The 23,685-nt window shown below is 29.8% G+C and overlaps 2 protein-coding genes across 2 annotated transcripts; both read right to left on the bottom strand.

The window, feature by feature from the left end:
* Positions 1-604: 604 nt before the first annotated feature.
* Positions 605-4,299, bottom strand: LOC108728323 (odorant receptor 67c). The gene is made up of 5 exons (XM_018456820.1): positions 4,112-4,299; positions 2,716-2,815; positions 2,295-2,402; positions 1,797-1,952; positions 605-628 (listed from the first exon to the last, which is right to left on the bottom strand). The coding sequence occupies exons 1-5, from the start codon at positions 4,297-4,299 to the stop codon at positions 605-607; spliced, it is 576 nt and encodes a 191-aa protein (XP_018312322.1).
* Positions 4,300-9,731: 5,432 nt separating this feature from the next.
* On the bottom strand, positions 9,732-20,571 carry LOC108728316 (uncharacterized). The gene is made up of 5 exons (XM_018456809.1): positions 19,964-20,571; positions 18,263-18,362; positions 15,902-16,009; positions 9,883-9,990; positions 9,732-9,800 (listed from the first exon to the last, which is right to left on the bottom strand). The coding sequence occupies exons 1-5, from the start codon at positions 20,569-20,571 to the stop codon at positions 9,732-9,734; spliced, it is 993 nt and encodes a 330-aa protein (XP_018312311.1).
* Positions 20,572-23,685: the final 3,114 nt, after the last annotated feature.

Below are 23,685 nucleotides of genomic sequence, written 5' to 3'. Positions count from 1 at the left end.
ACCGTCTTATAAATATACCGTTATTTACGTACCAACAACCATGGAGGCTTATATAGGCATTTTACTTATATCTGATTTTATTTTTATTTTAATAATTCTTTGAAATTAATCTTTTTTTAGTAAGTATTTTCCAATTATTTACGAATTATATCGCTTCATAAATATGTTATTTATAACGCTTCAAGAACTGTGACGGCTCATGTAAGCATTTTATTCGTATTTAATTCAAGAATTGTGTAGGAACCCGGGAAAAAATGCATATCGTATATATGAACATATTTTATATATAATTGTATATAAAATATCAATTTCTTATATAATTATATATATATATAACTTTATATAATTTTATACATAATTATATCTGAAACACTTTTTCCCGGGAATAATTCAGAAAAATTAACAGATAGATAAAGTTAAAAATTGTGAAGTTAGCAAATTTACAGGTTAGCTTATTTACGGATTACTTACAGAATTATAGTGTTATGATGTAGAAATAACTTTCTTATTTTTTTCTCCATCAATAAATCTACAGAATAATTTTCCTTTTGGAATTCATGGTCTTCATTTTGTAAAGTATCATAGTGAAATATTGTTGCGAACTTTACTGCGATGTAACAATACTGTGCTGTTAACAGTAATACTAGATTTATCATATAGATATTCAAAGCAACCTTCTTTAGAAATATATAAGCACTAGCAATGGTTTCGATAAGACTGTCCAGCACAAAAACTTTTGTTGAAAATGATTGTTTCGAGAAGGCTGCCATCATTCCAAAATCTTCGTAAAAGAATGATTTCTTCTTGAAAATTAATATGAGCGGCGTACTACACCATATTATTACAGATCCAGTTCCAACTATGCAATAAAACTTAAGTGGAATCTCTAATGGTTTCAGAGTTGAATGTACAATGTTCTTCATAGTCTCATCTCCGGAGTACAGAACGCTATTCAGTTTTTGGATTTAAATTTGTTGATTTTTCATGATTAACAAAGTAGTACTTGCACAATTCATTCATAATAATAACTTGAAAATTACATTTTTCAAGTTGTGTCATTTTTGAACCTTGAAGTAAGGGAGCAATACGTGTTTTAAGTACAATCATATATTTATAAATATGAGTGCTGATATTTTCATTACTAAAGTCAGTGTTACAATTATTATAAATACAACAAATTATTTTTTTATTATTAGTTTAAAAAATATAAGAAAATCGAAAATAAAAATTAAATTTCTAACAGTAAGTAATATCATAACATTTTCCACATATGTAGCCCATTATGTTCTAACCATAATTATCGGATTATTAATAATTCATAATATTATGTAAAACACAAATTATTTTTTTTCTTAAAGTATTTTTATTTTTCCTGTCTTAAAATAATAATCCTCTATCCTATACCTACTAAATTTAAATGTGCGTGATACATTTTTCATCTCGCTTTTAAAAACAAAAGGGCGATTGAATATGATTGATTTATAATCTAAAACACCATTAAAAAATACGACATAAGAAGGTTAAAATACTAATTATTTCAATACATATAAGAAATATAGGTACACCGAAAAAAAATTTACTAAATTTTAATAAATTTTTCTCTGAATAATCCTAGCAAAATATTTACGAAATGTAAACATATATTTATTAGATACAAGAACCATGAATTCGATTCAACTATCATTTTTTTTATCTAAATATTTATTTACTGTAAGTAAATATTTCGCTAGGACTATTCAAACAAATATTTAGTAAGATTTAATAACTTTTTTCTCAGTGTATACAATAAATCTTACCGTCATAAATGAAGGTAGAGACAGATTGAATTTTCCAATAGCAGCAATTTTACATTCTAAGTTATTAGACATTATCAATAATATAAATATACGTTTCATTGATGGTCCTAATTGATACCAGCCTTCATCAAATGCTTTATCTGTTATTTTGGTACTCTATAATTAGTATAAAGGTATAAAAAATGATAAATTGTAATTACAGATTATCTTTTCTACTTAATTCTACCAACATTGTAATTCATATACATATAATTATTATTACTACTTTTATAATTATAGTTACAATATTCTAAATAAATAAAATTGTACAAGTTGTATTTTCTGTTTATATTAGGTTATATAATTTCATAAATTTCTGTAATAATAAAACGTACAAAGGCAAATTATGTGACGTTTGAAATAATACATACAAAATTTGATAATGTAACATTTCTCTAATATTATTAATTATTTAAATGACAATAAATAATTTATATAACGTGAAGTAATAAATCTTACTGCATCTGAAAGTGTTTGTACGGAAGAACATAACACAAAAAATTGCGTTAGTGTACCGATTCCAAATATTGTAACCGAAATTCCTTCTGCAATATTCATTAATGGTACCTGAAAATACATAAAGTGCTTCTTAGAAAATTCCAAATATAGAATATCTTTAGAAAAAAAAATTTATTTCTGCTTTTCTCATTTGACAAGTTTCAACTTAAGTGTATTAAATTAATTAAAAACCTATTTCTAATTTATGTAATATGTACAAAAATGGTTTTAAAAAAATTTTCATTTTGCATATTCATTAAAAATTCATTAATTCCTTAAAATGAGTTATCTGATATCACATAAAACAATAAATGATGAATTAACACCAATAAGTTTTTAAAATTATTTTTTCTTTCAGATTAATAACGTCATTATTACTCACTGTGCTTAATATGATACCTATAAAGCAGAACCGTAATACGTTATTGATATACAGTAGACTGAAGTTCACGGACAGAAGCTTCTTTAATATAAATGACATGCTATAACGCAACACAGAATGTACAAAATATCATAAATAGTAAATCGCGTATTATCTAAATAAAAAAGCTAATATTCTCTATTAAAAATTATTGTTAAAAACGTATAAGAAATAAGGTAATTGTTCACTTTAGGAGGCCTTGACCTTGACTATGTTACATCCTGATAGATCTCTCTCTCCTATTATAAATATATGTTATCTTAGGCTACTCCTAGTTAATATTTCATTTTCACTTTGGTATTTTATCTTTATTTTGAAACCTTATTTTTATTTCTTTATCATATCTTTTAATTTTGAAGGGCATGTTTAGTCCAAACCAATAGATAGATCACGTTTATATACCTTTATGCGTCACACATATTGTCTATCCTAAAGAATGTCTAAGAATATCCCCCGATCTTTTTCAAAGAAGCCCTTCTATAAAATAATAAATAATAGCGTGTATTAATATTATATTGGTAATAGTATATTACATTAGCATTTAACAGAAAAATAGAAATCTTCCTGAATGCGAGGACGAATATCTTTTCCTTCTTTTTTTTTCTTTCTTTTTGCTTCCAATAAAATTAAATCAATTTTGGATATATGATTCGGAATGTAGTGGATTTGCCTCGCATAAGGATGTTAGTTAAGAAAGACCGAATTTTTATTATAAATTATTAAACTCTCAACCATTATCTATTAAGACTAAACTCGTAGAGTAGGGTTTATGCGGAGTCTTGCTGCCTTATCTTAAGGAAACAAGCGCAAGTATAGGTTCTACCAAACCTTGATGAATGTTGATTGGTCCTGAAAGAACACTCCCCCACTCATTTCCAAAATATAAAGAGACCTGTCAAAAAGCAGAAACACATGAGAATAGAAGTAGAAACCCATCTAGCACAATCAGAAATTAGTTAGATGAAGGTGAGAACTATCCTCGCGTTTCGTCAGAAACTCACTCGTATTCCTTTCCATATTAATTTTTCAAAATTTTTTTTAATAACTTTTTAACGGATAACGAGTAATGGCTAAAACCTGTTGGAGGTTACTCAAGGTCATAACCTTGATAACAACATATGTCAAGATCAAGATCATTTGAGAGGCTTCCTGTAAAGTGAATATTTACCGGAAAAAATAAGATTTACAATATATATATGCTATTTAAATTTGTACATATATAAAATAGTAAAAATATTATTCTTTTTTCTTCCATCAATGATTTATTAAAAGCCAAAAGAGAAAGAATAATTTCAATAATGATCAAATGCATTTTTCTAAAATTTAATATTTATTATAATGATCATATGTTACGTACTTTAAAACAATATTCTGATGTAGACATAATTTTCGTAGTTCTCTCTCTGTCCATCGATTTTTAGAATAATGTTCTATTCGAGATTCGTTGTAGATTTGTAGATCCCGAAACAATATTGCGAGTTTTATTGCCGTGTATCTATATTGTGCCGTTAACATTAATACCAAATGCATCATATACATGTCCATGCCGAATTTCTTAAGAAATAAATAAATGGTACCGACTATCTTTAAAATAGTTGAAGAAATCATAGCACTACTGGAGAATGATTCGGTGCTAAAAGTAGCTGGCAAATTGCAATTTACATAGAAAAAGATGAACTTCTCGAAGACCAATACAATCGGCTGCTTGGCGTGATATATTATAATAGATATCACGCTAATTACTCCATATATTATGAACGGTGCTATTATGGGATTTATCGCTGATTTTACGATATCCTTCATAATTTCATCTGTGTTTTGTAAGATATCGTTCATCTTCTGAATCATTTCCTCCATCAACTTTTTGCGTGAATAAAGACGTGTAAGCATGAAAGATGCCTCCACTGTGAGCAGGATGGTGTGAGTACTGCCCTTCAGACCATTCTCCTTTGATGCCATAATGATTCCGAAAATCAACGCGATTGTGTGAGTCAATTGTATTAGCCATACGGTGGCACTATAAGTACGCCAGATTATTGAAAACTGCGAATTATCATATGCTATAGGTAATAAATTCCCCGAGAGCATATTCACTCGACTGTTTAAAAGATTCACATTTTTGAAATTCATTCTTTTTGTGTCGTATATATATTTGTAAGTCGGAAATATCTTGATGAAATGCAGCGTTTAAAATTTGAAACTTCAATTGTTTGTATTTCCAATAATATCTGTTACACGTGCTGCTATGATTTCATTATCACATACTATGAGTTATCCTTTATAAATAAAAATAAGCGAGTTTTCTTTTATTCCGAAATTATATTTAACTCTATAGTAAGGAATTATTCCCTTTATTTTTTTCTGTTTATCTGGAGACACACGGTAGTGTCTCGGTGCTAAGCCAAGTGCAGCGACACTGCTGTGCCTCCTTTTTAATAATACCTTATAAGTAATCGGTAAAGGATGACTTTTCTCTCCTTTCATTCTGTTTTCTTCATTCATTCTATTTCTCTATTATGTTTGCCCTGTAATCGTTGTGTAGATATATTAAATATTAAATATTGTCGAACCATATCTTTGACAAAGGTAATGATTTTGTGAGGTTCTGCACATTTTAGTATAATAGAAACATGCAGAACCTTATAAAGATCATCAATATATATTGTACCATAGTTCAATGAATGTAGGATTCTATGTTTTGATACTGTTTATCAAGAGAGAATAATTATTACATTCCTTATAATTATCTTTACGTCGCGACAATTATCTTATATTCCGTCATTATAGGCATCATATATCTGGCATCGAGAGGCTCTTCTGCAGAAATTAACACTGTTGATATTATCGTTGATCGGAATAGAATAGGGTAGAATGTGATAATTGCAAACATGGAATAAACACGAATAATGCTATTGCAGTATATTAGAGTACAGTGATAAAAGTTCTTATTTGTCGCATCCAGTAGTAGTCCTATACACTCAGTGCTTAGGTATAATATCATAGAAATAGCGTGACCATAGAATGTACACGTTATCTGAGGTAAATATCTCTTACTTGTTTTCATTGTTTTTATATAGGGTAGAGTAAGAGAATTGAGAATACTAAAGAAAAAATTAAATACAGATGATTATTTATCAAGTGTAGAAGACATCGTTCAAAAAATATCGGCTTTAACAATAATAATTAACACTTACATACTCTCTCAATATAAACATAATTTAAAAAGAAAATAAAACTTGATTCGGTATTGCCTTGCGTGATTGTGGGAAACTGTAGATGACATGAATTTCGTTTTTTTTGTTTAAATTATAGTCAGGGTTGGCAACGTTACCTCGTAAAAATAACTCGTTATCATTACCGTTCTTTTTCTTAAAAAATAACTCGTTATTGTTACTCGTCATTGCAAAAGTAACTCGTTACCGTTACCTTCACTCAAAATGTAACGAGTCATTACTTTCTGATTACTTTTTTTTCTTAACACTAATAGAACATTACAGCGTTTTTCATTGGCAGAACTTGTGCGCATTCAATGCACATTAAAGCGTCGTACATAACTTTAATATAAATAAGGATTTCACAATTTAACTCGTTTCTATATTTTTATTAACCATACATCTTTATGTCGATTATACAGCAGTTTCAACCCTTAAGCACTCTGATTTTTTGTTACATAAATACTCACCTGGGGTCAATTTGACCTCGAATTTAATTTATTTATATTTTATATATAAATAAAGTTTTTTTTATTTTTATTTGTAAGTAGTTATAAACTAATACATATTTTAAACATGAAATGGTTTGTAAGCACTTTGAAATTAATAAAATCTATATTTTTAAAACAATTTCCTTATAGAACATTTTAACTAATAAATTCATAGCTTTTAAATTAATCGCGGTACACCTTAAATAACGCGCCGGCAATATTTAAACTTTGAAGGTTCGTAATTCAGGAAGATTTCAAACAAAAAGGGTTTGTAACCAATATTTCAGAAACGTCTTAACACCAGCTTTAAGAATATGTAATAGAAAATAGGAGTTTCTATTTAAGATTTCTCTCTCTCTCAAAGTTGACCTTCACAGTGTCCTTCAAGGTCACATGAAAGTCATTTCAATATAACCGTATAATAGACCGCTTGATATACTAAAATTTTTGTATTGAACATTTTCTTCCATAATCATTATTTTCCAAGATATTTGACCGTTACGGAACTTTCTCCCATCACTGTATATATAGCGTTGTAAACACATGAACCACTAAATAGTTATCGCAAGATTATGCTTAAAGTAAGTTCTTTTTCTCTTCGATAAAATGTATTGTTACTTCCGCTGCTTTCTTGGCACGTCAGTAATAAAGATTCTTTGACGTATTACAAACAAGGCGTGCGCGCGCGCGACATGAAATACAAAATACCACCAGAAAATATTCATAATATGAATTTCAGGTACGTAATCAATAATCAATATATTTTTTCTATTTGAGAAAATAAACGTGTCGTATTAATAATTATATGAATATACAATAATTCATTTAATAATAAATTCATTTTATTTCATAACTTTTGCATTATAAGTAGTACACATTTTTATAGATATTAATATTTCCTGTTATTAATTTTGTTTCGTTGTTAATGAAAGTAATGATTATAATTATCGTCGATAAACATATTTTTCTCGCCACTTCTCATTTTATTTTCAAAAACAAAATAGCGATCGAGTACGATTGATTTAAAATCTGAAAGAAAATTTGAAGAATGTTAAATTCGAAATGTGACAGAATCACTACTGCAAAAAAAAATAAGAAATATATAAAATTTTACCGTCATAAATGAAGGTAAGGAGAAATTGAAACTTTTAATCGTTGCGATTTTGCATTCCAAATTATTAGCCATAATTATCAATATAAATATTTGTTTTGTCGATGATTCAAGTAAATACCAATTTTCGTGAAACGCCTTATCTGTTAATTCTGTACTCTACATTTTTCAAAATAGAGCAACATATGACAAAAAATATTATTATTACATATTATGTAGAATACAATTCGCAATTTATAAAATCATGTCTAGTTTATTCAAAATCTTTATGTTATCGCAATGTTCATTAAAGCGAAAAAAGCAATTTATGATTATACAAGGTCTGTCCCAAAAGTATTTGGCTTCTGCGTATATCTTTATGCTTGAGCCTTCTATATTGTGGAAAATAGTAAATTCAGTGTTAAGGAAGGACCTTGAGGAGTACTTCCAAGCTGCACGACACTCAACAACTGCTCAGTCGGCAACTGTACACAGTTGTGTGAGCATCGCGAAAACTTTGAGCGTTGTATTTCACAACTAACAAACATGACTTGACATTGTTATGTAATTTTTTGATCATTACGTAGATTTTATAATAAAAAAATAGCTTTATGGCATAAACAAGATATCTTGATATTACACAGACCTGCATGGTTTTGTTGATTGGGATTTAACAATGTTTTCTTACGTAATTTTTTGCGCTGAATCCAAATCTGACTGCAAAATTCCTTTATCACGTCAAGATCTCGAGATATCCTAAAATTGACAAAAAAGCTGTTTTCAACCATACTTTAAATTAAATTAAAAATTAAGAAAATTTTTGTTGTTAAATACATCAATGGTATCATTTACTACTATGCGGCCCTTTCAAAAAAAGATCAATTTATCTGCAAATGTCTCGGGCAATCATTTTTTATGTTTATTTATTGAAATAAACGTTAAGGAAACCATTTCAATTGCATAAATATTTAAAAAATTGAAAAAATGAGAGATGGGCACCGGAGTACCCGAGTGCGTAACAACGTTGGTAAAGTTGGATGCGTACACAAGGGTTAAAATACAACGTTTGGAGTTTTCGATGATCACACAACTACCATTGTCGATTGAACAGCTATTGAATCGTGCCGCTTGGTGACAGTACTCCTCAAGGTTCTCTCTAAATATTGTATTGAATGCCTGTTTTTCATGAAGAAGAGAGGGAGAAAGAAAGAGAGAGAGGGAGGACGCTCAAGGACAAAGATATACGTAGAGGTCAAATACTTGGGACAAACCTCGTACAGACTACCGTTGAAAAGCATGTCTTATCATATTTTTGCTAATGATTCCATTTTTCATTTATAAAATATAAAATTATAATATGATACATACTCTCTTATTTTTTATCACGGTAGTATTCAATATGGAATCGTGAATTGTCAAAAAATAATTATAAAATTAATATTATAAACAAATTTCTCAAAAAGACAATTATCATTTATATTGGTTAAAATATATATTAATTTCAAATTTTGAGTTAGGCATTGATAAACACTTAAGTATCACGATAATAAGAAAAAATTGAAGCAATACATATTCTCGCAGAAATTAAGTGCCAGATTAAACAGATTAAACAGATTAAAGTCTTTAATTAAAGATTGAAGAATTTATCGATAGAATGCCGATAGTTCTGTCTTATGTTACCAAAACTCAAGGAGATTCAGCTTAAAGTTAAAAGTCTGAGAAAAAAGAATAGAGAAAAAAGAAGTTCTTTTTACTAATTTTACACCCAAAAAAAATATTTTGCGGTTCCGTGTTAATGTCAGAGGATTTTTCATTGATATACGATCTCAAAAAAATATTCTACAAAATAATGGAATTTCGTATAATGATAAAGAGCTGGATTTAGGATTGTAATCCTTTCAATACTAGAAGAATGTCTTACACGTACTGACATGCACGCGTAGCTATGGTAGCACGTAAATTTGATTAATTATTTTTAATCTGCATTAAATTTACTAAAGAAATTTACTAGAAAGTCAGAATCAAATTTTGCATCTCAAAAACTACAAAAAAGAATCACTTTTACTTGCTAGAGATAAAAATTGGCACCTTTTTATTGACATCCTACTTTCATCATCATTTAGAAAATTTTCAATTCTTTAGGCCGCTATTTTATTTGTGCGTTTTTGTCGTATGACAAATTTTTCAAGCCTGTTGATTGGCTACAGAATAGAGAGATTCGAGGACCTCTTTGTCCTGAACATATTTGTCGTACTACAGAAACGTGTACGTAAAATAGCACATTTAAATGCAAATTAAAAACGAAATAGTATTGTTGATAAATTATAAAATTTACCGCGTCTAATAATTGTTGTACACAGGAGCACAAGATATAAAGTTGCACCGTGGCACCCGACGTGTACATGGCAATCGAAATTGCTTCCCCGACCGTTGTAGACGTAACCTGAAAAAAGATGTATTAGTTATTAAATCATAATTAATATAATTCAGCAGTTTTTTTTAATCGTCTTTTTATCTAAAATCAATTTCTGTAAACAAAAAGTGAGATGAGGGGAGGGGCAAAGAGAAGGAGGGAAAGAAGGAGGGACGAAGGGGAGAGAGAGGGAAGAGAGGGACAATTAGTGGTAACAAGTTATTACTCACGCTGCTAAACATAATTCCAATAAAGCAGAATCGAAAGACACTCATTACATACATTAAACTAAAGTTTAAAGACAGCAGTTCTCTTAGTAATAAAGTTAAGCTGAAAGAAAACGAATAATACAACCGTAAAACGTCATGAAATAATGCAAAGATAATTACATAAACTTAAGTATAAACTTTATACAAAAGCAAATATGAAAGAACGGTGGCAGTTTAGGGCCAAAATGTGATGGAAACGTATGAAATCGGCCAATCTTTATAGATTTGGATGTGCTAAACTCGAATATGAAGTTTAAAATTCTCCAAAGTCCAGGAAACTTTGTGAAAATACAATTTTTCTCAAAGAAAAAAGATTGCATTTCCCAATGAACAAATAGTGACAAGAAAGAAGTCACTATTTGCCCTGCATATACATAATCAATTATTATGTCTTTCATATTTTTGTCTTGTCACAGAAATTGATAGAAGGTATCATATACTTTAATAAACTCTGAAATACTCACTATATTACATCACTGTGATGTCGACACAGTGTTTTTATTTCTTTTTCTTTTTTCCAATAATGCTCAGGGGAATGTCCTGTTCGAGATTTATCTTCATTTTTTTTTTTAAATACCATCGCGATTTTTATTGCAATATATCGATACTGCGCTGTTACCATCAAGACCAAATGCATCATGTATACCTCCACACTGACTTTTTTAACGAACATATATATCATGCAAATAAGTATGAACAAATCTCCTAGTAAAAAGACTCTGAACGAGAATGGCTGTTTGGAGAAAACAGCAGGCATTCTGTAATCCTCATAACAAAACAGATTCTTCTCATATATCAATAGGAAATGCATACAGCTCCATCCTATTATTGCTACCACGCCAGAGGATAAGTAAAAATTGAGTGGAATCTTTACCGGCTCTAAAGTCGCTATTACAATGTTCTTCATAGATGTATCGGCAATATGCAGTATTTCATTCAACTTTTGAATTAATTTGTATGCCAAATTTTTATGAGTATAAATTCGCAGGACCGCAAAGAGTATTTCTATAAAGATTACAATGGTGAGAAGGCCATCCTTAAGAGCTTTCTCTATTGGCACGTAGATGCACCCAGGTATCATCGCAATTATCAAAATGAATTGTAATATCCACACAAAAATGCTATATATTTTCCAAAAAAATGAAAAGGATGAGTCGCGGTCGATCATCGGTAGAAGATTGCCCGAGAGCAAATTCAACCGAACATTTAAGGAATTCACGTTTTGAAAGTTCATCCTGACGTCGTCAATCAGAATTGTATGATTCTGCGTACCTTGTATTCACTTCGCTTCACGTCTTTGTCGTAATGTTATATCACACGCATATCTCCTTCTCCTTTTCAAGAAAACATATGTATCTTTTTTGTCAGCATTCGAAAATAACTGGATAGTCGATTTCTAACGTTCCATTATTCTTTTGAATTTCTACTCGATAACTGAATTTGTTTGTATTTATACACGTTGTCACAATGGCATATAATGGTAATCTGTACTTTTCGTTATAATTTATAATATTTTGTCTTGTTATTAGTGTACGCCAGCACTTCAATATCGTCAATAACATAGCGTATTTCTGAATAAATAACGATATGAAGAAGTCCTCTCTCATCTTCTATTATTATTAATTGTAGAAGTTTATGAATAAATGTCACAATGTCAAGAAATAAAGACAATCTTTAGTATATCTGTCACAGGGAGAAGTATGGTCAGAGGTCTTCTTCCTAACATATCTATGTTTTACACTGCTGTATTCTACACAACGATGATTATCTTATAGTGCTTTCTTAATTATAAGCACGACTACACACCGCAGAACTGTGAGTTGCGAAGAATTCCCAGTATATAATGTTGTTTAATACATACTTTATAGATTTGAGGAAATTCTCCCTCATTTTCTATTATCACGAAATAGAAGTAGAAGTTGATGAATAAACATCACGATGTCGAGAAATAAAGACGATGTACAATTTTTACTACATCTATCACAGGGAGAAGTATAGAATAGTCAGAAGCTTTCCTTATAAATGTATCTGTGTTCTATACAACTGTATTTTACATAACGATGATTATTTTGAACTAAGTGCTCTCTTTATAATTACAAACACGACTACGCAACACAGAAGTGAGTTGCAAAAAATTCCCAGTACTTAATGTTGTTCAACGTTTTATAAACAAAAAATGATGAAATAATATCTTCTGAGTTATTACACTAGTGTTCCTACAATAAGAGTTAGGAGCTGCTGTGCTACTTGGACGTTATCCTTCATGTTTTCATCATTATCTAGCGCTGGCAGTATAACATTTACACGAGTTTGTTAAAGAATGTTACTTCTAACCATATCATGCTCATTTAATTGAACTTAGCGCTTCAAACGCTACAAAGCATTTGGAGCACTGATTGGCTGGTCCACTTGACGCTTTGGCACGTTCCCAGTAATGCCTATGTCGTCATCATTACGTCATCGTTTTTGCTCCCACTTCCGCTCCAACTGCCTCACCTCGCGAGATAGGTTAGCCAGAGCATTATAAGCATTTGGCGGGAAATGTGAATCAAAAGTGAAGATAAGTTGTAAAACGTACATTAAAATGCCACAATTAGAAGTTACCGGCACGGAAATAAATAGTGTTTATATATTTAATTTGAATGATGAAGAATTTGCTCGTGCTTCAAAAGGTGAATAATCTTTAAGTATCATTCGTTTTATGCTTCTGAATATATGTGCAAAGAAGGTTAGGAAATGTCTTGAAATTTGTATTAATTCTATGTATAATATATAAATTCGTAAGGTTTTTTGACAAATTAAAACGTTCGTAAAAATACATTGCAACAACATTATTTAAAATAGTTTTGTTTTCAACAATTTTGTTTCAATATGCAACGAAATTAACGGAAATCTATGGCGTTACAAATGCTACAACCCTGGTCCATTTGGGTTACGACTGTAGCATTCATAACATTAATGGACCAACCGGAGCGTAGCGTTCAGAGCGTAGCGTTTAGAGCGTTTAGAAGCATCAAGTGGACCGCAGCCATAGTAGTATTCGGCTATTTGTTTATAGTCTCTGTAGTATTTGGTTATTAATGACGGCGGTTTGTCCTAACTCTTATTATAGGAACACTACCAAACATATTAATGTTTTATGAAAATCAATGCAGCATGTTCGTGTATCGTATCTCAGACTGCACACATCGTCCATTAGACGTTCAAATCATCTTTTATTCAATACGAACGTCTATAAACTTAATATGTTTTTAAAACGTACATTATTCGACATACTAAGAATATTAACATTTGAATGCTTCAAAAATGTCCATCTTATGTATTTATATCCCTTTCGTTGTAAAATAGTTATAAAATGACACTTAATAGAAGCTCTGTAATTATAGTGATCTGGAATGAAGTCAAGATTGAAATAAATGACTCCATGTTGGACACGTTTTTTTTATAACATTGGTATCGAAAAACTAGCGTCACATTACAAAAAGTGCTTAAATATCAATAGTAACTATAACGTTGAGAAGTAATTTAAGGATCCAGTTAATGAAATAAAAAAATGGTACAAAATTGTCTTATCTTTCATTTTATTTTCCTATGATAGGGAAGTTTACTTTTTGAATGTCTTTTATCAGAGTTATTAATAAGAAAAAACGTTTGCAATTTGCTCGAAAGTACGCAAATATGTCATTAGACTTCTGAAAAAAGGTTCTATGGACAGATGAAAGTAAATTCGATTTATTTGGGCAAAAGAAGTGAATTAGAGTATGAAGAAAACATGAAGAAGAGCTTCAAGATCGATATATTCAGAAAACTGTAAAACATGGTGGAAGAAATATTATGATCTGGGGGTGTTTCTCATGGGTAGGAGTAAGAAATCTCGTCAAAATTAGTACAAAACAAACATGAATTATTATCAATCTTACTATATCAAGTAAATTTCTATCATAATTGTCAGATTTTCAAAAAAATTAGACAAATTAGTATATAAACACCGTATATTTTTTAAATACAAACACATACTAAAATTATGTGCTGATATTTTCTGTATTCTCTAAAGTAAGTGTTATAGCTATTAAAATATAACAAGTTATGTTTAAATTCAATTATTTCTAGTTTGAGGAATAATACGAGATTGACAGGAGACAAAGATTAAATTTGTGATTATGAGTAATATGATAATGTCTGTCACATATTGATATAGCTTATTAAATTGTTCAAACTGTATTTTTCGGTTCATTATACAAACGAATTTATTTTCTTGTATAATAAAATTTTTAAATATTCATTTCAAAATAACCATCTTATATCTACTCTAAATTTAAATGTGCATAAAATGTTTTTCTTAAGTACTTCTTAATAACAAAAGAGCAATTGAATATGATTGATTTATGATCTAAAACACAATTAAAAAATACGTAAGCGATTTAAACTATTAATCATTTTAAGACACATAAGAAGTATAAATCCACATTAATAATTTTACCGTCATAATTAATAAATTTTAATTAATAAATTTTACCGTCATAAATGAAGGCAAAGACAAATTAAACTTTCCAATCGCCGCAATTCTGCATTCTAGACTGTTAGACATTATCAATAATATAAATGTACTTTTTGTTGATGATCCAAATTGATACCAGCCTTCATCAAATGCTTTGTCTGTTATTTCGGTACTCTATAAATAAAATAAAATAAAAAAATGATAGATTGCAGTCATAAATTACACATTTCTTAGTTAATGTTGTCAATATTTGTAATTAATTCATAATTATGTTTATTATTCGTATACAGGGTTGAGAAGTAACGCGTTATTTGTAACATTACTTTTTCGTTACCTTTTTTTGGTAACGATATAGTAACGCCGATAATTAAACTTAGATATGTAAAATATTAATAAAAAATTAAAATGTTCAAAGATAAATATCTTTCTAAATATTTTATATTTAATTTATATTTTGTGTGTGTGTGTGTGTCTTAGCATTCTGTCTTAGAAACCTGTTTTAACATTTAAAAAATGGGTAATTATGCAGAAGACGGGCCTATTTATCGATTTTGATGAAATTAGGGTTATTCAACGCGTTTTTGCACGAAATGAAAGAATCTGACAGATTTCCTAACCCCAATAGTAATCAACTTTAGCGTTTAATATCTCGGTTAATATTCCCGGGGCAGAGCGACACTTATTTTTCTGCCTGATTTGTGCAACATTACATTTCGTGCAAAAACGCGTCGAATGATCCTAATTTCATCAAAATCGATAATTGAGTAGGCTCGTCTTCTGCATAATTACAAAAAAAGAAATGAAAAGTAACGATTTTTTAAAATTACTTTTAAGTAATGGTAACGTATTACTTTTTAGAATCGGTAATGAGTAACGGCAACGAGGTCACTTTTTACCGCAAATAATGGTAACAGTAACGCGTTACTTTTAAAAAACAACTTTTCAACACTGTTTATATAGTTACATTTTAAATGTATAAAATTATGTAAATTGCCTTTCCTTTTAGGTTTAATCATAATTTGATCACATTTTATAAAATTCAATTGTAGTTATGTATAACTGCAATTTTTGTTTTGTTTAAAATAATACACATAAAATTAAACGTTTATTCAATATCATTAACATTACTTACAAAAGAAAAATAATTGATATAACGTAAAGTGCTAAATCTTACTGCGTCTAATAATGTTTGTACGGAAGAACATAATAAATAGAATTGCGTTAGTGAAGCTATTGCATATGACGTGACCGAAATTCCTTCTGCAAAAGACATTGATGGTACCTAATAATAAAATACTTGTCATAAAGTTTCAAATAAAAAGTATCATTAGAAAAAAAATTCATTTGCATTATTCTAATTCGAAAAATTTCAATTTCAAGTTTTAAATCAACAGAAAATCTACCTCTATAATTTACATTGTATATGCAGAAATAATTTTAAAATATTTTTATTAATTATTTATATATTATTATTAATTTTGGTAAAACTTCCCCTTTACACAGCCAGCCCCAAATGACCTCCTAGTGACCTTAATTAAGTGTTTAAAAATAACGTACTATTCATAAAAATTGTTCTGTTCATATCTTTTTAATGAATAACGAGCGACGGAGCAGGTCAATGACCTTGACCTCCTTGAGGGTCAAGGTCAAGGTCACTCGGAAATCATTTGAAGCTGGCTATGTAAAGGGGAAGCTTTACCTTAATTTTTAATGATATTTAAAAAATTTTACCTGTGTATTCAACATCTACTAATTTCTTAAAATAATTTAGTAAGTAAGCACTATATAAATAATCAATTTACATCAATAGAGTTATTAGAATAATAATAAATGATTTATTAAGACCGCAATGTAAAAACACAACAAGTGAGAATATTAAAGTCTATAACTGCCGAAGCTGGATCTTTAATGCTTTAAATAATTCGATGTGAATTATATATGTACTATATATATGTGTATACATGCATATACTCGTATATTATATTTGTAGTCATTCGTTATAGACTTCAATATTCTTATGGTGTATTCACATTATGATCTTAGTAAATCATTTATTATTGTTTATACACGCTGCCTAAAAGATGCGTTATTGTATCCTACATATCGATTATTGCGAAGAATATTACTAAGGCCTAGGTAGTCTAAAGGCTTAGGACGCTCGTACAGAATATAAGAGATCCGAGTTCGACTCCGGCCGAGGTAATATATTTCGCAATAAATTTATTTACAGTTTTTCAGCACATTAACATCATTCTAATATTATGCCTGATATTTGTGCATCAAAATTATTAAGAATTGCTTGTCAATTTAATTTAATTCATGATGTTATTATAGTACTTAATTGCGTTTATAAATCCAAAAAACCAATTCGGCGCGCAATTCGAATGACTACAAATATGGTATATATGCATGTACATTGTACATACAGTGTGTCAAAAGTCTGGAAACGGTCGAATATCTCGAAAGCGAAGTGTTTTTGAGAAAAATATTTCAGATAAAAGTTACAGGGTTTAAAAAGATCTATTCACTGATCACATCCCCTTGACCTTGGATGGCGTCGCACAGTGGGCTGATTCATGTCAAATGCACTTGAATTCTATATAGAAATAAAGTATAATTAATAGGGGAGACCGGGGTCAGTAAATTATAGGGGTAAATACAATAGAATAATCGAGGCTACGTTACAAACAAATCGCGCGAGACACGCGTAAACCCGTCTGAGTACGCAGCAGCGACTGCCGCTCTGTCTCTACTGTAACATCTCGTTACTAACACATCTATGATAGAAGTTACGCTACAGTTTTAAAAAATCCTATTCCTAAGTAAACATTTTTATTCTTAAAGTTTTTGTTTTACAATCGTATATAATTGTCTGAGATATTTTATTTCCATTTAGATAGTAAGAGTAGTTCTTACTTAATAATAAAAGCCAACAAATTTTTTTTGTTTATCTGTCTTTGTTATTGTATACTGTTAAGGTTTTTAAAAAATGAACAGATGGGGCTAGTAGGCTAACCATAATACGGGGCTATATGACTAATTTAAGTGCTATACGACTCTGATAGTATCTACTCCCAAACTTCTTGAAATGAAATCTCACTCTAAAAGAGTGAAAATATAGTCAGTTTTGAAAAAGAGTGAAAATGTTTCACTTCTTGAAAAAGAGTAGCAATATTTCATTCCTTTAAAAAGATTTACCTCAATGAGTTCCATTTAAGAAAATCGATGTGACCTTGACCTGGCCTTGGCGACACCACTCAAGGTCAAATGGATGTGATCAGTTAATACTCGTAGATCTTTTAAAACTTTGCAACTTTTGTCTGAAACATTTTTTTCAAATATACTTTGCTTTCGAGAAATTCGACCGTTTCCAGATTTTTAACACACCCTGTATATGGGATATACATATGTAATTCATATTGAGTTATTTAAAGCATTAAAGATCCAGCCTCGCGCGATCATTACAGGCTTTAATATTCTTACTCATTAGAATAAATCATTCTTTTCTTAAATTAATAATATCATTGTTACTTACTGTGCTTAATAAGATACCTATAAAGCAGAACCGAAATACGTTATTGATGTAGAGTAGACTGAAATTCACAGACAGGAGTTTCCTTAATATAAATGACATGCTGAAATACAACACAGAATGTAATGTAGAATCATATAATGTAAACCGCGTATTTTCTAAATAAAAAAATCAATATTCTGTTAAATGATTGGGAAATACAGGTTTTTTTAAATTGTTATGTTTAATGGAATATTGATTACTTTATTTTAAAAAATGCGGTTCACGTTTCATACTTTTAATATTAATATAAATATAATATGCTTATATACAATTTTAAAATATAATATAATACGTATAGTAAATTTTTTTATTATATTATTATTATCTATTATTTCTGTTACACTAAAAAGTAATTTTACAAAAGAAAGATGTATGAGCATGTATGGACATATTTCATATATAATTATATATGTTCATGAATATTTATTCATGTTTATGTATGTTTATACATATTTGTACATATTCATGCATGAAAAAGTTTTTGCCGGGGAAGAAATGTCTATGTGCACAATTTCCCACCGTGAACTGATTTGATAATTAAAACTTACTAAAAGATTTTTTTAACTTAATTCGATAAATAATAACTCAAAAGATGTACATAATAACACATTTAAGGTGACCTTCAAGCAACTATTCAAGGTCAAACTAATGACACCATCTTATGTCTCCCTCAAAGTTATACAACTTTTGTCTGAAACATTTTTTTCTAAGATCAAAAATAAAAAAGTTGTTTGGGGTGAGACATTAAAATGGGATACCTTATATAAACAAAATGAAAGTACCTATCGTCTTAATTTCTGTGTATCGAAATTACTATCAAAATATATAATTTCACTTTTTCTCGTTTTTTGTCGTTAAGGATGTTTTATACATATTTTCAAAATGACAACAAAATTATGAAAAAATAAATTCCGCCGCGGTAGCAGCTCTATTTATCGGAAATGCTAAACCAAAATGCACACAATTATCTTACTCCCCCCCCTCCCTGTATATGTACATAATGTCTGTAAAGTATAATCTTACTCCTAGCTCTTAAAAACGGCTTTACATATTTGTTTCAGACAAAAGTTGTAGAGTATTAAAGGCACAAATGATGAAAATATGGAACTTGAGTAACCTTCTTAAGGCCAGGTCAATGTGATCTTAATGTTTTCTTAAATTGAATCCCTCTCTCCATTTTTGGATAATGCAAATGCCAGCGGTACTGTAACTGTGAAACCTCTCGACTTGAAAAATACTTAATAAAAAGTATTATTATAGTATTTTGAAAATGTCTCAACAAAGGCTGCAAGAATATGCAACAAAAAATGAGGAGCCTCATTCACAAAAACATGATTGAACCAACCTTGAAAAGATTACTCAAGGTCAGGTCCATATTTTCATCAATCCCTCTTAATATCCTACAAACTTGTTTCCATTTCTAAAGCCGTTTCTGAGAATGGGGTTCCATGAATGAGGTCAAACTTTAGTGACATCCTGTGTACATACGTAATAACAAATCTATTTTATTCTTTTTTCTTTTATTAATGATTTTTTAAAAATCAGTAAGAGAATAATTTTAGTAGCAACAATCTAAATGCATTTATCCCCATCATTCAATATTTATTGTAACTTATTACACATTCAATATTTACTTTGACATATTAAACCTATTACACTTACTTTAAGACAATATTCTGGTGTACACATAATTTTCTTAGTTCTCTCTTCATCCATTGATCTTCCATGGAATGTTTTTTTTCTGTTTCATCGTGATTGTTCTGTAGATCTCGAAACAATATTGTGAGCTTTGCTGCCGTGTATCGATATTGCGCCGTTAACATTAATACCAAATGCATCATGTACACATCCACGCCAAATTTTTTAAGAAATAAATAACTACTTCCAATTGTCATAAAAATGGTTGAAAAAATCAGAATACGGCTGGAAAATGGTTCGTTGTTGAAAGCGGTTGGCAAATTGTAATCTACATAATAAAAGGTGGACTTCTCGAAAATCAATAAAATCGGCTGGATAGTCCATATCACGACAGTTATCACACCGGTCACTCCATATATTATGAACGGCATTGTTATGGGCTTTATAGCCGACTTTACAATATCCTTCATAATTTCGTCCGCACTTTGCAGGATATCGTTCATTTTCTCGATTATTTCATCCAACAGCTTCTTACGTGAATAAAGACGCGTAAGCATAAAAGATGCCTCCAGAGTAATCACGACGGCGATAGTCCCATCCTTTAGACTCTTCTCTTTCGGTACAAGTATCATCCCAACAATCAACGCAATCGTATGAATCAATTCTATTAACCATACGGCAGCGCTATGAATGCGCCAAATTACTGAAAATCGCGAATTATCGGATACTATCGGTAATAAATTCCCCGATATCAAGTTCACTCGAGTGTTTAAAAAATTTGCATTTTTAAAATCCATTCTTTCCGTGTCGTATGTTCGTGATAATCTAAATATCTTGATGATGCAGCGTGAATGAAATAAAATTTCAATTGTCCGTGGTTCCAATAATATCTGTCTCATATGTCGCTATCGCTTCTTCCTTTATAAGTGAAAATGAATGAATTTTCCTTTATTCCAAAATTACACTTAACTCTACATTAAGGAATTTATTATTCCTTTTATTTCTCTCATCTGTTGCTAATATACAATGTGACCAGTCATATGACGAAGCACGACATTTCTCTCCCTTCATTCTACAATATTTCTTTATTATGTTTCGACCTCTAATCATTGTACAGATATATTAAGTATTAAATATCGCCGGACCATATCTTTGATAATTTTATAATGTTCTGTATCCTATTGTAATGAAAATATAGAGAAGTTTCTAAAGGTCACTATATACTTGATAGTCCATTGAATGTGGCCTTGTATTTTTTGATTCTGTTTATCGAGAGTATAAATAATTATTAAGTTCTTTATAGTTATATCCCTACACTGTCGCGGCAATTATCTTATGCTCCGTCAAACATTGTAGAACCACTGGAACCGAGAGTCATTGCAGAACTTAACATTGTCTAATACGTCAATCGGTGTGAATGGAGTGACCTGCGATATACAATAACCAACAGCGAATGAATTATGAATATTATTATTTGAAACCATCTTGTTCACGATAATAATTAATGCATATACTTTCATGACCGATTTTTACGCGAAGTTTCCTTGTAAGTAAAGTTCGATCTTAATTATGCCCCTACTCTCGTCCAAATGGACATCCCAACCTTCTTTCATTGGCCCACCCCGATGAAGGCGATTTGTCGCGGAAGCTTTGAACTAATGAGATTGCGCGGGCCGAGCGACGCGCTGAAGGACTAGGTTCACGGAATGGCGCGCGAGGCGGAAACATCAGAAATCTATTTTGATTTTTGGCAGTACTTTAAACACTGTTGTTGAAGCGTGCGCAGGCGCACTACTACAAGTTATATCCATCCGGACGAGATTAGGGGCATAATTAAGATCGAACTTCACTTAGGTAAGTTCGTTTAATCTAATAATTATGCACGTATATTACATTACCGTATAAGAACAATTCAGCTTATATACTTATATGTTATATGCCATATCCCTATACTAGTTTTATACAGTACTTACGTTTAATAAGCATGTATACTACAATCCTGCTCTTATTGGGTTTGGCGACTTTCATTTATTGGATGTTGTAGCTAACATATTTCTCAAGAGTTCTGTGTAAATTTAAAGTTTTCATATGCATTTATATCGGAGCAATATTAATTTAAAAAACGCTATTCCACATTCCCTGCTTTTACTCTAAATTATGAATACTTGTATAAGGCGATATCTTGATATGGTTATAAAAGGAAATATGTCTAATTATTATGAACGTTGAAAACGCACCTCTTTTTAACTCAATATGAGTTAAATATAAATAATAAAATATGTTTATTAATCGTATAATATTTTAGCTATAAAAGCGTGTGGTGTAAATTATTTCTATAACCATTTATTGACATTTTAAAGACGTAGATTATACCATTTGTACAATAATATTTTGTAAACATTTCAAATGAGATCTCTTTTATAAATCATATATGTTTTCAATAAACAGTATTTTCGATTATATAAATATATATATATATATAAACGTAGATTCACTCTTAAAATTAAACCATTTTTTTCATATACTAGTTTTCAACATATAAATCTGTTTTGTATTTTGCAAACATAATAAAAACGGATGTCATTATCATATATTATACGTTTGCATAAATATGTAAAAATTAAAACATTTATCTGCTATACCACTTTTATTTTTGTACTATTTTTATACTTACTTTACGTTTAATATACCATCATGTATTTATTGGATTAATATAGATTGCGTATAAGAGAAACTCATTACTCATCACATGCTCGCTCTCTTTCTTGAAGCTCCGTGATTTGCACGACACGACATAAACTCAAGATCATATAACCTTACTTGTTCCAAATAAACCTACCGCAGCACTCGCTGACCAGTGCCTCTTATGCCAGAAACAGTACAGTTTTGCGCCAGAACGTAACCGCCTACAACAGTACGTAATGGTCGAAGATAATAATGACGACGACATATCTTAATATAAAAAAGTTTCAAATCCGGACTTTGCGTCGCAATATCTCCGCTTGTAAAGCACATAGAGAAGAAATGAGAGTATTTTTATTGTACAATCCGAGTGGAATCTATCGACTAAACATACATAGAACTTGATCGGTTATTAAGCCATTATTAAGATTCGATATAATCTAAATTTGCCGCAGCTCGCCAGTAAAGAGACGATCGGTCTCGCACTATGTAGTAACTGCACTTGTCTTAGCGGCGAGACACTACCGTGTCTACAAGGAACTTAACATGAAACAAGTCGGAATGAATTCCGGTCGGAATTATTTCGTTGTTCCTAGAAAATGCAATAGATATGTAGGGAATAATTGAATAATTCCGATCAGACTTCATTTCGAATAATTCCATGATATGTTCCCTGATCTTATTTTAATGAAAGAATCTCAGAAACGGTATTAAAATTAAAAATTTTGTAAATAATTTTGTTTCTAATTAGATTTCATATTATTAATATTTTTATTTTTAACGCCAAAAATAAGAAACAAATCAAACATAAGAAACTTTATAAATCAAATATAAAAATTTATTTTTAGTAGGTAATTTAGAATTAATTTAAAGCTATTTTGTAAAAAAGTGACAAAATAAATGGGAATTAAAGTTTAATTAAAGAGATGCTTTAACCCATTTCATGTTTAGTTAACAATCTGTTATTAGTAAATAAAGATACGTAAATCAATATAATATATGTATAATATTATAGAATTAACATAATTTATATTTCTATGTACATAAAAATAGGAACATATTTT

The sequence above is a fragment of the Mycetomoellerius zeteki genome, unplaced genomic scaffold (genome assembly GCF_001594055.1).
Source record: "Mycetomoellerius zeteki isolate Tzet28-1 unplaced genomic scaffold, Tzet1.0 scaffold114, whole genome shotgun sequence".
NCBI lineage: Eukaryota > Metazoa > Arthropoda > Insecta > Hymenoptera > Formicidae > Mycetomoellerius > Mycetomoellerius zeteki.
The sequence above is the reverse complement of the archived record's forward strand: the minus strand, read 5'-3'. Positions and strand labels throughout refer to the sequence as shown.

Bases quoted from the DNA above. Each gene is read 5' to 3' on its own strand.
- LOC108728323 (XM_018456820.1), bottom strand. From the start codon at position 4,299: ATGGACATGTATATGATGCATTTGGTATTAATGTTAACGGCACAATAT. The intron at 2,403-2,715 runs GTGAGTAATAAT...ATGTATTTTCAG, and splicing joins TAGGTATCATATTAAGCACA to GTACCATTAATGAATATTGC. The intron at 629-1,796 runs GTAAGATTTATT...TACTGTTAACAG, and splicing joins CTCTACCTTCATTTATGACG to CACAGTATTGTTACATCGCA.
- LOC108728316 (XM_018456809.1), bottom strand. From the start codon at position 20,571: ATGATACTTGTACCGAAAGAGAAGAGTCTAAAGGATGGGACTATCGCC. The intron at 16,010-18,262 runs GTAAGTAACAAT...TTTTATTATTAG, and splicing joins TAGGTATCTTATTAAGCACA to GTACCATCAATGTCTTTTGC. The intron at 9,991-15,901 runs GTAAGATTTAGC...ATCTTTTTTCAG, and splicing joins TACAAACATTATTAGACGCA to GTTACGTCTACAACGGTCGG.